This window comes from Acartia tonsa, chromosome 3, assembly GCF_053477335.1.
Source record: "Acartia tonsa isolate MP-2025a chromosome 3, ASM5347733v1, whole genome shotgun sequence".
Taxonomy (NCBI): Eukaryota; Metazoa; Arthropoda; class Copepoda; order Calanoida; family Acartiidae; genus Acartia; species Acartia tonsa.
The window spans coordinates 4,289,711-4,308,121 of record NC_137262.1 but is presented as its reverse complement, the minus strand read 5'-3'; the positions used below and the strand labels follow the sequence as shown (position 1 = coordinate 4,308,121).

The window sequence follows — 18,411 nt, the reverse complement described above, 5'->3', positions numbered from 1 at the left end:
AAATTACCAGGTCTCGACATTGGAGTGTAAATTACACTGGTACCCAAAGTTTTATAACAGCTCTGTCTTATTCGTTACCTCTAAATCTTTTAAGGGTACTTTCATTGAAATTTGATTGTTTGGTTTCAATCTAGGAATCATTTAAAGGCGACTTTACTTATTAATGTTGATTAAAACCAATTATATAATACTTTAAATTATACTAGCGGCTACGCCCCCTAGAAGCCTCTAGGGGCAATGGTAGAAGGGGGAAAAGTCGACCTCATCCAATTTTAAATTTGAGTTTTAAAAAGAGTAAAAAAATATTTTGTCGAGGGGGGTGAAGACACCCTCTCCAAAATTAGTTTATAACCCTCCCAGGACCTATAAGAAGCTTCACTATAAAGGAAAACAATATCGGTTCAGCGGTTAGCGAGATCCTTTGGGACAAACAAAAAACACTTACTACTTCATATAATAGGATGAAGAAAGGAATAAATTTAAAAGTTCTAAATTTATTGACAAACATGATGAATGATAAATTATTAATTAATATTAATAACTGAAATTATCAATTAATTAATTAATGACAAGATAAAAACTGTCAAAACTATGGTAGAATATCATTTTGTTGTATAAAAAAGAAAGAATAGGTAAGGGCCAAGAAACTTATTATACACAGCATTTCGCGGGTATTAAAATAAAAAAATATAAGATTTAAACCAGTTTTGTTATACCCGAAGGTCTGAAGGCACAGGCTAGCAAAACTGGTACTAATTTTATGATTTTCATTATATCATTCGTGGAAAATTGTTTTTAATACGATGCTATACGTGATTTTTCAGTATGGCTGTGAACAGGTTTTAATCCAGCAGATATCAATCGGTTTCGAAGCCATACTGGAATAGTAAATCATAACACTAGGCTTAGATATTGCATAGAAAAAAAGGCGTTAAATGAATATTTTTTCCTTTTCCCTTATTCTGTCTTATTTATACAAAAGTAATTATAATTAGGTATAATATTTTCATATGAAAAGGGATAACTATTTGTAAAAATACCTGTTTTTAAGTTTTATTAATTTTTTAAAAAGAAATATTAAGTGCTAGTAGTACAGATAATCTTCAAAAATGTCTTTAGCCTTCGGCATCTCGGGGCTAAAAAATCTGGTTTTAATCTTATAATTGTACATTCTATATCCGCGGAAAGCTGTTTATAATACAATGCGAGAAATAGCTATTATCTAATATGTTAAAATATCATCGTTAATGCGCTGTTTAAATAAAATTTCATTAAAAATAAATAAAACTTAAAAACAGGTTTCCAATAAGTAAAATATTCGTACAATATAAATGAAAGAACTTGAAGAGTACAATATTATTATTGTATTATGGTATTTTCTTAGGGATCCATGTTATTAGGCATTTAAAAATGGTTCGAATTAGCCTGTTTGCAGCTAAATAACTATGTAACGAGGAAGTTACTAAATGTATTATTCATAAAAAATGTCAAAATTCTCTTTTTTAAAACAATGTTTAAAGATGCCTAATACCAAAAATCCGCGGAAACTTTAGTAAACTATTTTGAACATTAAGTTACAGCAAAGGTTTGTCAATTTGACTGAATGAAATGATTGAAGGGGGAAATTATTAGTCCACCAGAATAGTTTTAGATTAGTTTGGAGGGGGGGGGGGGGGGGGGTATAAAATATTTTGCCTATCTTTAATAATAATAATCTTAGACAACTATTTTCATTCTTTAAAATTAACAAAAAAAATTTAAAAAATTATAAGTAGGTATATGTTTCAAGGGATTAATGGTCCATTTTTGTTATATAAAAGGAATTTACTGAAATAAAGTAATCCTAAGATTATAATTCTAAGAGAGTAAAAATATTTTCACCCCCCTACTGATAAATGAGTAATACATACATACAAAGTTTCAATATAAAAATGCGAAGGTTTTTCATTATTAGATTCGTTTTAGGCCAATTTTGGTTCATTTAGGTGAACTTAAAATTTTTTTATTACAAAACCTAGTTGAGATTCGTTAACTACGTTGAATGGTATTTTTTAATTTTTTACTATAATGGTATTTTAAAGTTTTATAAAAATTTCGTATCAAATCGATAATGTAAATGGAGTATTATCGCATCTAAAAAGGCTAAAATGACAAACGGCTGGCCGCTTAGCCTAAGTTGAGTCACTGTAACCAGCTCAAATAATGCACAAGTATTGCGTAGCTAGAGAAAACGCGCACAAAAAATTCTTTTACGCACGTTCACGTTCGCTGCGCGCATCAGATGCATTAAAAGGTCAGTGATAATCAAAAGGTGGATTCTTAAAAACAACTTTTTGGCTCAATGCCTCAATAATTTAGTGAGGCTGGTAAAAAAATTGTGAAAAATCCTCCAAAATCGCATAAAAAATCTATAAAAATAAAATATAATCATAAAATGGTTAACATAAGATTTTGTTTAATTTTTGTATATTTTTTGGAGGATTTTTCACAATTATTTCAGAGAGCCTCACTAATTTTTGTAAGGCAGTGAGCCAAAAGGTTTTTTTAAAATCCACCTCAGATTATTTATGAATTTGTATTAATGGCGAATATCGGCTAAACGGCTAATAGTTTGAATTATAGCAGCCTTTAAAGATTTGCATATCTTACTATATGAAAAATTGCTTAAGTATAAGAGAATCTTTTAATATTTTTTCATTTTATAAAAAAATCAGTTGGCTCAATAATTGTCTGGTTTTAATATAATACATATAAAAACACGAATGAATGATCATTGATCAATATATAAAAAGGTGGATCACATATACATACAACTGTTCAAGAAGTTATTATCAAAAATTGGTAACAAACATTACAAAAATTTTGGTAGAAAAATCCTACATATTGGCAAAAATTTACTCATGGCTGCTTTGTGCATTTTGATACATAGGAGAAAAAAAGGGGGGAGGGCAAAAAGTGGTATCTAAAGCCATATTTAAATGTGCTACATTCACCATTTTCATTTGACAAAAACATCCAAAATTAATGGCGGATGATAAAATTTGCTGTTTTTTAAAACACAAACTAAAGGGATAGTTTTACGAAATGCATTGAAACTTAATTTAGTGAACCACATATTTTTTGCTAGTTAATGGGTTAAACTATATTTATGTGGCATATATTTGAAAGAATTTCAATTTTCTACCACGTAGTTTTAAAAATATCAAGACTTGAAATCGTCATTTTGTGATATAATGCAATTTATAAAGACGATTTTCAAGTCTTGATATTTTAAAAACTACGTGGTAGAAAATTGAAATTCTTTCAAAAATATGCCATATAAATGTAGTTTAACCAATTAACCAGGAAAAAGTATGAGGTTCACTAAATTAAGTTCAAATGCCTTTCGTGAAACTACCCCTTTAGCGACAGATGAAAACTTTTTGCCTGCCCCCCTTCATTGAAAAATCATTTGATTAAATAATTTCAAAAAGAAATAAGGCAAAGTAAGGTGTTTTACATTATTTTAAAAAATTACAAAGTTGTGTTTTAATTCCAAATATTTTATACTTTATATAAAATAATGAAAAACTGAGTATATTAGCATGTATAAATGGAAGTTTTGATTATGAAAAAAATAATTTAGAGCAATTAATGTTTAAATCTCTATTAAATAGATAAATTATTAATATAAAATTGAATGTATATTAAAAGGCAACAAAAGAAGAAAAATCAACAAAATTTGGCATCAATAATATGTTAATATTATAAATACATACAAACACATACATAGGCGCATAGTCAGTTTACATCACAAACAAAGCAGTTTAACAGGATATGCCAACTGCCAGTCAGCCGCTGATAAGCAGCTGGCTGGCGGCTGCCAACACCTGAATTTTGACATCAGTTACAGATGCTTAATTATCTATATATCTTAATTGTACAAGACTTTTTAAAGTATCAAAAGGTTGTCTACTACTGTATATAAAATTGTCAACTTTTATCACTAAAAATTCTTTGGATTGACAATAACAAAAATCCTTTCTTTTAAATAAGGATTTTTGTGTAATAAAAAAGTCTATATCTTTCTATAATAAGGTTTGATTTCTAAAATTTCTCTTTTGTCACATGGCAAAAGTTTCTAATTAGACGCCCAAGCTTTTAAGCAGGATTCTATTGGCTCGATAATTTCTAAACAGCAATTCAAAATTGTAAGCAGGGTTTGTTCAAACTAAACAACATATTTCTGGGCAGGCAAGGGTTGGCTGGCGGCTTGTTTATTATTTCTGGCAGTTTTCTATTTACATCCAGGTATAAAAAATGTATAAAAATTTTTGTAGATTTTTTCACTTTCAGTTTGAAGATTTTTGGTATCATCAAATTGCGGATTTTGTAAACTGGTAGATTTTTTCTTTATCAAATGGTATGTCTTGGCTCGGTTGAAACCATCAGGTTGGAATTACATTCTATTGGAGATCCATCCATGATCAGTTCTCCATTAATTCCAGCAGCCACCCGTAGGTCATCCTGGTGGCTATTATCATCATCTTCGAGTGGATTTTCATGGATTATAACCTGAACAGCATCAACTATTTCAATCTTTTCGCTGTCTTCAAGAATTGCATTTTCGGCCAGGTTTTGTTTATCATGGTTCAAGGCTCTGTCATGCCTGTTTTCAGCCGCTGCCACCATTTCTCGTTTCCAGGTAACATTTTCATAGGTGCCGTATCCGTCCTTCTGGCCGTTAATATGTACAACACTGCTGGTGTCACCTCCCTGTGGTTGCTGTTGATTTTTCCTATCCAAAGAATTGTTGTTGGCTGTTGCTTGAGCTCTGTGCTTCCTGCAGAGGCTGTTGTTTGTGGCGGCTGTTGGGCCCTGGTGTGTGGTTGTGTTGGCAATTATGCCATGTGACTGATATCAGCTAGACCCACTTCCTGAACCTAAACAAGACAATGGGAGTATAAGTGAAAATCAGGGAGGGAGGTGACATTGGACTGTAAATTACACAGGTATCCAAAGTTTTTTATTATCAATGTTATCTTATTCGTTGGCTCAAAAACTTTGGGCACTATTGTGAAATTCTGTATTTTTAGGTTCCAAACTAGTTTAGTCCAAAATTTCCATCCAATAATTTTAATCCACATAAAGGGTTATTCTTATCATTAGGATGTACAATGTACATCAATTCATCGTCAAACGTCTTACCCTTAAGATTCCTGGTAAAAATATTGGTGCCTTTACTTAAACTCTTTTCTTAACAGTTTTGTCGGAAAAATTGGGTGAAGTTTTTGGACAAGGATGTCACAATTTATGTTTATATTACAGGAAAGCAAACCCGGATCCTCTACAGAACGCTACGAACCACCTACAATCGTTTTATATATGAAAATAATATGTTAGTACTTATTTTAATATATATGTGTTATTAAATGTTTATGTCTTAATAAAAGACTTGTTTTAAATGTGTATTTCAATTATGATTATTACAGATGTTTAGATATTAAGGTTTTGATTTATTCTTACGATTATTTCAGTATGCATAGAATGGGTAAAAGACTTGTGCTTGACATAACCTTTACATAGGTACGGTCGTGGTGTTATAGGCTTGATACTTCCAATAATAAGCCTATATTTAGGAACGTTCGTTACGTCATAGACTTGATCCTTACAACTCATATTGACCTGACCAAAGGCCTAGATATACGTGTTTATCAATGGTAGCATAAGCTTAAGTGCAAAAATTGGGAATTTTTGATTAAACGATCTACGGACACAGCACACAAATAGTCTTGGATTACTCAATAAAGCATACAATATTTAGCCTTATCTTTCAAAATAATCTAGTGGCTAGGTTAAGGGAAAGAGGTGTGGCGGTGAGACCAGCTGAGGCAGCTGTAAAAAGATATAAATCACGGTAAGAAACCTTAATATTTAAAATGGCAGAAGTGAAGGTAACTATGGATGCGCCAAAACTGGCGGACTTCGACTGTTTTGAAGATTACAAAGACAATTGCGTCCTTTGGCAGCTAACAACTGACCACCCGCCGAAAAAACAAGGTCCACTATTAGCGGCTGGTATTAAAAATTCGCATACTACGTTTGGTGAAGGATTACAAAAACGTTTATTCCAAAAACACAAACCCGCGTCACTAGCTGCAAGGGAAGACGGGGTAACAGCTATTCTTGATTTCTTAGAAAATGAGTTAGGTAATTCGAAGCGCTCACAAAAAATAAAATTCTTGAAAAAGGTTGTAAATTACAAAAGAACAGCCGACCAAAACGTTGCGGATTTCGTTAAAGAATTCGAATATTTGATGAATAAAGCAGAAGAAAATGGTACAAAATTCGACCCGGATATTAAAGTACATTATATTATGGAAAATGCTAATCTTACAAAACAACAGCATGAATTATTGAACACAATCGTCGACATCGCAGATGAAAAGAAGGTATATGAAAGCGTCAAAACAAAAATGGTAGACATGCTTTCAAATAATTTTGAGGTAACCAATAATGAGGAAGGTAAGTTAAATGACGCATTCTACGCACAACATGAAGAGGCTTTTGTAGCCTGGTCCAAAAAGAAATATCAAGGTAGGCAAAATAATAACTTCCAAGGTAGCGCAGCTAAAAAGCAAAATTCTTACAATAATAATTCTGCAGGCCATTCCAATTCTTTTTCACGAGACTTGCCTGAAAATCCACAAGATTTAAGAGGTAGAACTATCACTTGTAGAATATGCGGCTCATTTAGGCACTTACAAAGAGAATGCCCTTACAAAAACAGACAACCAACCCAGTCTAAAAATAGACAAGCATTCATTATTGAAGGAGAGACAGACGAGGACGTGACTTATGATCAGATTGACATAAACAGCACAGATCAAGACAATGATAATATTCAAAAGGCCATTTTCTTTACAACAGACAAGAGAGAGCTTAGCAAATTCACTGCTGAAACACTGAATGCTTGTGCACTTGACACGTGCTGCACAAGCTCAGTAGCAGGGACTAAATGGATGGACATTTACAAACAGTCATTACCAAAACATTTGCTTTCACAGCTAACTGGCCCTCACAAAAGTAAGACCACCTTTATGTTTGGTAATCAACAATCCCTCCCCTCTCTAGGATTATACAAAATCCCTGTTATCATAGCCAACCAGTTGCATGTTTTAGACGTTGATATAATCAATTCAGACATCCCTCTATTGATGTCTAAGGATCATATGAAAAAGATTGGTATTGCTCTTGACATGTCCAATGACACAGCAACTGCAAATGGTATTCCTCTCAAAATAAATACCACCAGTGCTGGTCACTACACACTTAGTCTCCTTGGCGAAAATGACACTGAAGATACACTGGTAATGCAACAGTTAATGCTAACTGAGTTGCAAAACAAGGATGAGAAAAAGCAATACAAAATGCTTCAAAAGATTCACTCCCAATTTGGCCACCGGCCAAAAAGGGTATTTGTGGAACTTCTCAAAAGTGCAGACCAATGGCGAGATGACTTTGATCCCATGATTGACAAAATCCTGAACAGTTGTGAAGGTTGTCACATCAGGATGAGAAATCCAGCCAGACCTGTTGTTGCTATTGCCATGTCTAATGACTTTAATCAACTCCTTTCAATGGATATTAAAATATCAGGGTTTCGGATCCGGATCCGGATCCGCAAGGATCCGCATATTTTGAGTCCAAGGATCCGGATCCGGATCCTTAGACTCCAAAAAATGCGGAAAAAATGGAAAAATCTACCTAAATTTATATAAAATCTCAGACATTCTCTTGATGAGAGCCAATCTTTAAGGTTTAGGTTCAGACTTGAAAATTAAAAGTATTTTTGACTTCGAATTGAAGAATTAATTTTTTTGAAAAATTTGTGATTTTATTTTTATTGTCAAAGATCCGGATCCGGATCCAGTAGGATCCGGATCCGGATCCGCACTGACCAAATTTTGAGGATCCGGATCCGGATCCGCATAAAATCAATGCGGATCCGAAACCCTGTAAAATATACAAAGGCAAATACATATTGTATCTTATAGACACCTTCACTAGGTACACCATAGGTACAGTAATCAAGTCCAAAGAGCCGGAACAAGTTGTTAAAGCTCTAATGGAGAAATGGATTAGGTATTTCCAAAAACCTAAAGAAATCATCACAGACAATGGAGGTGAGTTTACAGCAGAACTCATCAAAGAAGTTGCCAGCAGACTGGACATTAAACTACATACAACCCCAGCAGAGAGTCCTCATGGAAATGGAATATGTGAGAAGAACCACCATTTGTCTGACAGCATACTTGAAAATGTAAACAGAGACTTCCCAGAGATTGACTTAGAACAAGCAGTCGCCTGGTCCTGTGCTGCCAAAAACAGCCTCACAACTGTTTACGGATTCTCACCCTTCCAACTTGTTTTTGGCAGGCAGCCAAATCTTCCAAATATCTTAGAGGAGCCTCCAAACACACTGGAAGAGAAATCTGTGAGTAAAGCTCTGGAAGACAACATGACTGCTATGCATGCTTGCAGAACAGCATTTGTCAAATCCATGAACTGTTCTAAGCTAAAACTAGCTCTTAGGACAAAAATTAGAACAGCAGACTATGAATACAAGCATGGTCAATGGGTCTACTACAAAAGGCTCAAGGACAACACCTGGCTTGGACCAGCAAAGGTCGTCTTCCAAGATGGCAAGCTAATCATGATCAGACATGGAAGCAGTTGGTGTAGAGTTCACGCCAATAGAATCATTCCAATGAAAAAGGAATTGGCAGAAAAACTAAACTTAGAAATGCCAGGAGATTCAAACTTGAACACAAATGATTCCAAAACAACAGCTTCAAGTCAAACTAATACCAACAACCCCAGCACTGAATCCACAACCAAGCTCATAGTTGTTGAGAACAATACCACATCAAACCAAAGAGAACCCACCTCAAGCAATGAAACTGATGATAACATCATTGCCAATGATATAGTTGAAAACAATGAAGTTGATGATTTAGCTGAAAACAATGAAGTTGATGATGACATCAGTCCCAATGATACATCAAATACAATGGAAACAGCCGAAACAGGCACAACAACTACAGCAGCAACAACTACAGCAGCAACAACTACAGCAGCAGAGCAAGCAAATACTGAAAACACTGCAACCGGTGAAAACAACAAGAAAAAACCAGGTAGACCACCAAAGAAATCAACTCCAAAACAAGCAGCAAAAATAATGCTAAAGAAGAACGAAACAGTTCAAATCAAGCTGGATGGCCAATGGAAAAATGCAACTGTAACACAAACAATGAAAAGATCAGGAAAATACCCTAATTGGTACAATTTCCAGCTTGAAGACGGAGAAGCATTAACAGATGATGTTGAAAACTTAGAGATAAGAAAAATTGAACAAAACAGACAAGAAAGGCCAGAAATTGAAGACAATGATATCCCAGACTTACCTGCTGAAGTGCTTGCAGTAATGATCCCAACAGACAAAAAAAGATAACCCTGATGTAGTTAAAGCCAAGATGGAAGAACTTGATAAACTTAAAGAGTTCAAAGTATATGAAGAAGTGACTGATGAAGGGCAAGAATACATTACCACTACCTGGGTACTAACCAGAAAAGAAGGAGATGCTAGAGCAAGACTCACAGCAAGGGGGTTTCAGGAGCTTGGTAACTTTCCCAAAGATTCCCCAACCTTACACAAGTTCTCCTTAAGAATAATTCTGATCATTGCTGCTAACAAAAGATGGAGCATATCAACCACAGATGTCCGTTCAGCCTTCTTGCAAGGCAACAAGCTGGAAAGGATAGTATTTGTCAAACCACCAAAAGAGGCTAAACTGGAGAAAGTTCTTTGGTTATTGAAAAAAGCTCTTTATGGACTCAGAGACGCCAGCAAGATGTGGTATAATAAAGTAGAGCAAATACTGAAAGGGCTAGGATTTAAGGTATGTAAATATGATTCTGGGCTGTTTTATTACCAAGACAATGAAGGCAACCTGCAAGGAATCCTGGGTTTACATGTAGATGATTTTCTACATAGTGGCAGCGAACTGTTTAATGAACAGATTCTTCCTTTGATTCTAAATGCATTCAAAATTGGAAAGTCTGAAACACAGAATTTCATGTACACTGGCTTCCAGCTATCACAAGATTCACAAGGCATAACACTGGACCAAGAAGCATATGTTGACAGGATCAAAATTCCAAACACAGATCCATCCAGAATAAAGCAGCCACAATTGGAGATGACTCCACCAGAGATGACACTGCTTAGACAGATGGTAGGTGCCATCAATTGGACAGTTAGGGCAACAAGGCCTGACCTTGCATTTGACCTTATCAACCTGTCAACAAAATTCAATCAAGGAACAGTTGCTGACTTGAAAAATGCCAAGAAAACTTTGCTAAAATTGAAGGATCATGCAAAAGTCAGAATATCTGCAATCAAAGATATGAACAGAGCTGAATTATGGATGTTCTCTGATGCCTCCCACGGAAATTTAAATGAGGGGGTAGATAGCACTGCTGGATACATTCTGTTTTTGGTTGATGTCAAGACAGGAGATGTTGCTCCAATCGAATGGAAAAGCAACAAGATAGACAGAGTGACCAGCTCAACACTAGCAGCTGAAGCCATTAGCATGCACAGGGCTATGGACGCAGCCATTGCTACAAAATGGTGCCTACAAGACATCCTTGGAGGGAAATTCCAATTCCCTGTCAAACTAATTGTTGACAACAATGATGCTTTTGAAGCTGTACATAGTGCCACCGACGTCCAAGAGAGAAGGCTCCGCAGAGAGATTGGAGCTGTGAAAAGTGAGCTGAAACAAGGATCCCTGGAGAAGCTAGTCTGGGTGCCTGGTGATATGCAAGTCGCCGACATATTGACTAAAAAAGGGGTAAACCCCATCGCTATTAGGGAGATCCTTCACAAAGGAAAGATGCCTATGCAGGTAATCAAGGCAGTTCTAGCCTAAATTTAGTCTAAGTAAAATCCCCTTACAAAAATAATTTTATTGTTCCAAATATATATTTTTTTTTTGTCTAAATATTCATTTTTCAAGAACTTAGTCTAAGTAAAATCCCCTTACAAAAATAATTTTATTGTTCCAAATATATATTTTTTTTGTTCTGAAACCTCGTTCAAAAGATAGCGCCGTATAAGAATCATGCACCTTCCCTCCCCCCCCCTTCCATCAGTGTAGCCCTCACAAAAGAATGTCCAAACACAAATAATAATACGGCGCTGTTATCAGAACCAAACAACTGAGCGCGGCATCGTACGTCCAGCCCACACTGCCGTGTCATGTATTTATTGGTCAGTTATTAGTTACTATAATTTATGTTAAAAATGGTTTTTTTCAACAAAATCATTACGTTTGCACATTCCACGACGAACGCAGACTTTTTATCAACGTTTTACGTTAATTCAGGTATTTTTTACACTTAAAATATTACTAAATTAGCAATAAGTTAGATTATTACTTAAACTTTCAACTTTTCCGCCGATACAAAGGCTTTTTATAAAGAATTTAACTAAGCAATTTCCAAAATGGAGTTAATCATCAAACAATTCATATTTCAAAAATTTTATTGTTCTATCTAGTGATAATTTGTTGTTTCCAAATGTAAACATATAGAAGATAGGTTCTGTTTTCGCGAAATACACATATCTCTTTACAAATCTGTCGCTATAAACAAATAGATTACATATTGTGTTTCCGTAAAACAACAGAATTTCTTTTTACAAATTTATCGCTTCCAAAAATCATTTATTTTATCTTTGTCTTTTCAAATCTTATTGCAGACGGCTATTTTTTTTCTCTTTCTCTTATTGCTTTCAAAATTTAACGTTCTCAAGTGATTCCAACTTTTAGTAAGATTTACATCTAACTAAAACTATGCCATTTTTCAGCATGGCCACAGTTTCGACGAAGATGGTTGACGAGGCCGTGATAGAGCTCAGAAAGCAGATGGCGATGAACAAAAAGAGGGAGGGGTCCAGAGGAAATCAGAAATTCCCGGACTCCATGATTGAAGCCGTGCCGAAAAATCGAGCATTGCCAGAGCCTATTAGACTGCATCTATCTGACGTCAACACCTGCTCAAGAACCTGGTCTGACGCAAAGACAGGCATACAATGGATTCATATTTCCGACACCAACATGGAAATATTCGTGGAGCGAGTGATGTCCTTCCTAGCTGAAAAACATCCACATAATATAACGATATCAGCATTCCAGTTATTTATCCGTGAAGAATCCCCAGAAGATATGATGAAAGCCATCACTAACATCATAATGGAGGCGCAGGCCAGCGACAGACACCGCGTAACCATCTCCAGCATACGCTTCAACCCGGAAGATGAGAGGTTATGGTGCAACATCGGAGAACTAAACCAACAAATCCGCGACCTTCACATCAAGCAGAATCTTCAACCTCTGGCGTTACATAAAATCTTCATTATTAAAGATGACAGAGTAAACGGCTATGTTGTTAGAGGTAACTATTTCATTGAGTTTAATGAAAGAAAAAGCCTAGGATCCAGCCCATCCGAGAAGGCCATCCAGATCATCGCTGACTGGGTAATCAGACACCACGCGACCGGAATCGACAACAGCAACATCATCCCCCTCAAAAAGGATCAAGGAATTATGGTACCTTGTCCCCTTGGCCTAAGTTCTCAATTTTACAACGACGAAAAATTGGCTTCGTTCTTGAAATCTCGTGGGCTTTTTGTTCGACAATCCCGCTCAGCAACCAGAAAGCCAACACTGCGTAAAACAAGCCATCGCACAATCTCCCGCCTCCGCCCTGAGAGCCACAATGGACGCGCCACCAGGCAAGGAAGATCAGCAACTCCAGGAAGTATCCGAAACCTGGTAAAGTTGCTCACTAACGTAGCAAAGGAGAGACAAGCTGACCCGCACGGAGCTCACCATCCAAGCGCGCCCCACGACACCCTCCTTAATAGATTTAAGGCGCTAGAGATTGACAGCGACGCAAAGATCCGAAAAATCCAGAAGGAGAATAGTATTAAGTTAGACAAGTTAGAGACTGAGCTAGCCTACTGGAAGGAGCAAGATTCATGGAACCGTCAAGAAGTCAAGAGGATGCGCGAAAGGATCGATCGCCTATCCAAGGAGCTGACCGAGATGACCGACCTGTACTACAGAGCCAAATCCGCCAAAAAGGAACGCCGCCAAGAGAGGAGAAAAAGAAGAGGTAAACAATAGACATGAATTAATGTCACAATTTATGTTTATATTACAGGAAAGCAAACCCGGATCCTCTACAGAACGCTACGAACCACCTACAATCGTTTTATATATGAAAATAATATGTTAGTACTTATTTTAATATATATGTGTTATTAAATGTTTATGTCTTAATAAAAGACTTGTTTTAAATGTGTATTTCAATTATGATTATTACAGATGTTTAGATATTAAGGTTTTGATTTATTCTTACGATTATTTCAGTATGCATAGAATGGGTAAAAGACTTGTGCTTGACATAACCTTTACATAGGTACGGTCGTGGTGTTATAGGCTTGATACTTCCAATAATAAGCCTATATTTAGGAACGTTCGTTACGTCATAGACTTGATCCTTACAACTCATATTGACCTGACCAAAGGCCTAGATATACGTGTTTATCAAAGGACATATAATATCATTCTTTTTTTCAAAAAGTTGTCTTAGAAAAAAAGAAGTTTATACCGATAAATGAATATATTTCTTTGGAACACTGTCCGTTTTTCCGTTTGTCTGAATATCTTTGTAGAAACTGACCTGTAGTTCCCACTGGTACAGAGTATGGCCCAGAGCCATTGGATTTCAGCGAATTTTGAGATTTGCCCGAGTACACGGATTTCACTGACTGGATTGACTTCACTGACTAAATAATAAATAATAATATTAATAATAAACTTTTTAAGAAAACTATTAGGCAACTTAAAAATCAATGGATAGATGTATAAAAATGCCTTTGATGGCTGAAAAAATGCAAGATGTGTTTACTGTTCATGTCTCATCTTAAAAATGCTGCTTTCTTATGATAACGGATTTAGAATACGTGGATATATTGATAGGGGGAAAATTTTCTAGGTTGGACCTCATTTATTGGTCAGTTCATTAATCCAGTAGGAGGAAAGGTGAGGGGATGGGGGGTAATGTTATTTTAGTCAGCTGTGAGTATCACTTTAATACCATACATGAAAATCTGGTGCAATATCCAAGTAATAATAAATCGATTGTAAAGGAATTTTACCACCGTCTCCTAACATTTAACATCAAAAAAAGTAATACTCTGTTTAAACAAGGATGACAACATCCATAAAAGCGAAGCACTGAAACGGTAGGACAAACGGACATTAACAATTGTATAGTGTCAGAACTGAATAATCATAATATAAATGTATAAGAGTCAAAGCAAAATTGTAAGTAAATTTGTTAAAAAACTGCTTGATTTAGGATAATGTTTATGGACATACTTACATTTTTAGGACTTGATTTTAGAGTTGCTTCGCTTATTACATCATACTTTGTTGTCCCAGGAATCAATATACCAAAAATCAGATCAATCGGATGATTAGATCACATAAAAATTTGTTGTTAAAAAGTAAAAAAATCAACATGTTAAAAATGGACGTACGGACATTTTGGTGATGATTATAGAGTTGCTACGCTTTTTAAATCGTACCTAACTATTAAAGGAATCAACATACAAAATTTTAAATCGATAGGACAATTCTAACATGCCTAAATTAACGAAAAAAGCTATCCGTTACGGACGTACGGACGGACCGACCCTAATTATAGAAAAGCTTCGCTTTTAAAAATGTATAAAATGTTGACCTTAGCTGTTCCAGTATTGAGATGATGACCAACAGGCACGCTGTACTCATACTCCTCGTCCTTGTTCATATACAGGTCCACATAGTCAGATATGGCCCGGTACACAAACTCATACTGAAAAAGAAAAATAAATGTTATTTTTTATAATCTGATACCTATATTTGCGACAAATTTTAATGCGCTAAAACTTCGAAACTTCAACAATTACAAAAATCCCCCTTCTTGGATGGGCACGAACTGGTGACATACGAATGTTCATATAATTATATAGGTCTGCATAATCAGATATGGCCCGGTACACAAATTCATACTAAAAAAAAAATAAGATGTTTGTTTAATGTACCTATTTGAATTGTGTTGAAAATTTTAGAAGTGCTCGACAATTTCGAGTAGTTTTTACACAAATTACCCTAAGCTGGATCTTTAAATCATTTTAGTGGTGAGCCAGATCGGGATGAGCCAACTTTTCACCAATGAGAGCACAGCATTTTATGAAATGCCGCGCTGTGTTTGGCTGAAATTTGGCTCACTCCGATCTGGCTCACCACTAAAATGATTTAAAGATCCAGCTCTGCTTAACATTGTAAACTCATTATTGTAAATTAAATTTAAAATGAAGGGGTGGCAATAGGTTAGGTTATATTGGGTATTTAATTTATTTTTCCAAAAATCAGATGAATAGGATAATCACACAAAAAGTCGGATATGGTCCCGTATTTATGCTCATAATGAAATAAAATTAGAAAGGTTTATTATTATCATTATTATAAAGCCCAGTGTCCCCTCCCTCCATGTATTTTTGCATCTAATATTTTTAAGTTCAAAATGAATATTTAAATATTATACAAAATGTTAAAACTTGACAAATGTAATCGCTTAAAAAAATCAAACTTGATAAAATAATTATACTGCTGCACAGTTGATGCTCAATTTATTTACATAATTATAAATTATGAATCATATTTCCATATGTTTACGAAAACTATTTCGTTAGACATGAATTCAAGTTGCGTGCACAGGGTTATGCTACTCATTTTCTGATTTTAAAAGCCCCCCATTATTACCATTACCTAGTAACGGCGGGCTTCTCCTTCGATTTAAGTGATCATCTAGAGAATCCAGAGCATCATCCACGTGTAATGGTAACTTACCCAAGGATATTAGGTTAAGTAACATCCATCAGACAACCAACCCTTTGATTGCACGGCCTTTGTCTGAGAAGTACTAACTACGATCTCGGGTTGAGCCCCCCATTAAACCCAAATTCATGAGGTTGTAATACAGACAATAAAATGAATGTTATTTTATCATCAGAGGGGTGTACATTACAATGCAATGGTGTATTAAGATTGAACCCCTAAGGGGGTGCATTAATCTCTTTAAAGCTGTGAGAGGGGTGAGGACACACTTGACCCCCTTCTGCATGTATACCTTAAATGGCCTAAGACAAATTTTCTGAAGAGGTAAATCGCGTCTTAACTAAAGACGTCAAAAATGGTTGCTAATGTTGAAAAACAATGGCAACTCAGTCTCAATAGTATACATAGTTAAGACTTTAATATGGTTAGAGCTTTTAGACAAAGGTAAATATAAAACGCTTAACCACATAATCATAAACTTTAAGTGCAGCATTTTATTCGGAAAGTCGCAAAATTCCAACCTAATGGTGTATCCCATCCTCTGGAGGTAATCAAGGTGTGTGTGTGTGTGTAGCCATAGTTTCTTAGTGTTTGGACCTAAGTAGTCATGGAGTAGGACGAGACACTTTTGTATGCTAGCACCAAGGCCAGCTCAAGGTCCACGCTCAAGTACAAGTACTTGACCCGCTGTCTCAAGGGACCTACTCTTTATTACCTCACCCTCGCCGAGTATGGCAAACTACCCAATCATCACCCTTCTTACACAACCAAGGGGAAGTTGCGTGAATGAATTGCGACTGAGAAATTCGAGGTAATCAAGGTAAACAATCATTTTAAAACAAAAAAGGAATTTCTGAAGCCTTAAAACAAATTCCGATAAAATATCAATATAATCTTTAGCATAGAAAATCCTTGCTTTAAAAAAATATATTTTATTATCAAAAATAATTTGATAATTTAGCATATTAAGGACATAATGAATCATACACCAATTGAATAAAATATCATATGTTATCATTTATATACAGAGATGTATACATTAGATTAGATATCGTCACATATTTCTAAATTTAATCCTTTTGTAATTAATGAATTATTTTGATAGTTTTAAGTTTCTTTTTTGTAAAACTATATTTTGATTTACTTAAATTATGCTATATTAAGCTTCTAGTGGCTACGCCCCTTGAGGCTTCTAGGGGCACTTAAGGTGTGGGGAGGTTTTTTTCTAGGGGCGATTTCTCTTGAAAAATAGTCTAAATCTTCTTTGGACCTATGCGAAGCTTTAGTGTTTAGGAGAACCATATTAGTTTAGTAGTTAGCGAGATCTTTCAGTACACACAAAACAGACAAACATCCTGTTACCTTTAAAAAGAATTGTGATTGAATAAAATGTAACTAGACCTTCAGTATGCATATAACAGCTAAGCTAAGACACTCTTACACACACACACACACACACACACACACACACACACACACACACACACACACACACACTATCAAAGAGGAAAAGAAAAGTTTTCCGAAATAAAAACAGTAGCTTCACCCCTACCCTACAGGGGGTTGTTTTATAAAGGAAAAGGGGACAGCATATTATCTCAAAACCAGGGGAACTTGAGTGAAGGGGAGGGGGAAGTATCTTCACCTAAAATAGTTACAAACCTTCCCAGGACTTTTAGACCATATCGGTTAAGAAGTTAGCAAGATCCTTTGGCAAACAGCGACAGACATCCTGTTACTTTTATATAAAGGTATATTCATCATTCTTAACATTAATTTTTAACAGTTCTTAAAACATTTTTTGTACTGCGTTTTTCATATCAAATACGTGTGTCTTTTCCTGCAAACACACACCCTTACTCACACATACACACACACACAAATAAACACACAAAAATACAAATAAATAAATCCACAGTTGTATATTAAGATTGTAAACAGCACAGTATAGAAATAGTTAAATATAAAGTATAAACATATATCTTTATATCAAACATTAAATAAAACAAGAATTGGTGTTTTATCAAAATGTTAAGTTAATTGCTCGCATAAACAAAATAAAGTTGGTTTAAAGTGATAAGTCAGTTTCGTCTTCTTTAAACAAGGTTGACAACATCCATAAAAGCGAAGCTCTGAAAAGGTAGGACAAACGGACAATATCACTTGTATAGTAACAGAACTGAATAATCAGAAAATAAATGTATAAGAGTCAAAGCAAAATTGTGAGTAAATTTGTAAAACAGCTTGATACAGGATAATGTTTATGGATTGGACATACTTACATTTTTAGGACTTGATTATATACCAAAAATCAGATCAATCGGATAATTAGATCAGAAAAATTTTTTGTTAAAAAAGTAAAAAAAAATCAACATGTTAAAAATGAACGTACGGACATTCTGGTAATGATTAT

At 35.0% G+C, this 18,411-nt stretch overlaps 1 protein-coding gene and 1 long non-coding RNA gene across 2 annotated transcripts in view; both read right to left on the bottom strand.

Moving 5' to 3' along the window:
* Positions 1 to 478: 478 nt before the first annotated feature.
* Positions 479 to 1,668, bottom strand: LOC145313096 (uncharacterized). The gene is made up of 2 exons (XR_013877239.1): positions 1,289 to 1,668; positions 479 to 1,040 (listed from the first exon to the last, which is right to left on the bottom strand). It is a non-coding gene; the product is annotated as an uncharacterized LOC145313096 (long non-coding RNA).
* Positions 1,669 to 4,651: 2,983 nt separating this feature from the next.
* Positions 4,652 to 18,411, bottom strand: part of LOC145313092 (tyrosine-protein phosphatase 69D-like) — a 58,524-nt gene continuing 44,764 nt past the window's right edge. The window contains exons 19-21 of the mRNA XM_080152359.1: positions 14,860 to 14,973; positions 13,795 to 13,900; positions 4,652 to 4,922 (exon numbers count right to left, since the gene is read on the bottom strand). Coding sequence (XP_080008485.1) covers positions 4,900 to 4,922; positions 13,795 to 13,900; positions 14,860 to 14,973 — 243 coding nt within the window. The 3' untranslated portion in view covers positions 4,652 to 4,899. The remainder of the gene's footprint in view (positions 4,923 to 13,794; positions 13,901 to 14,859; positions 14,974 to 18,411) is intronic.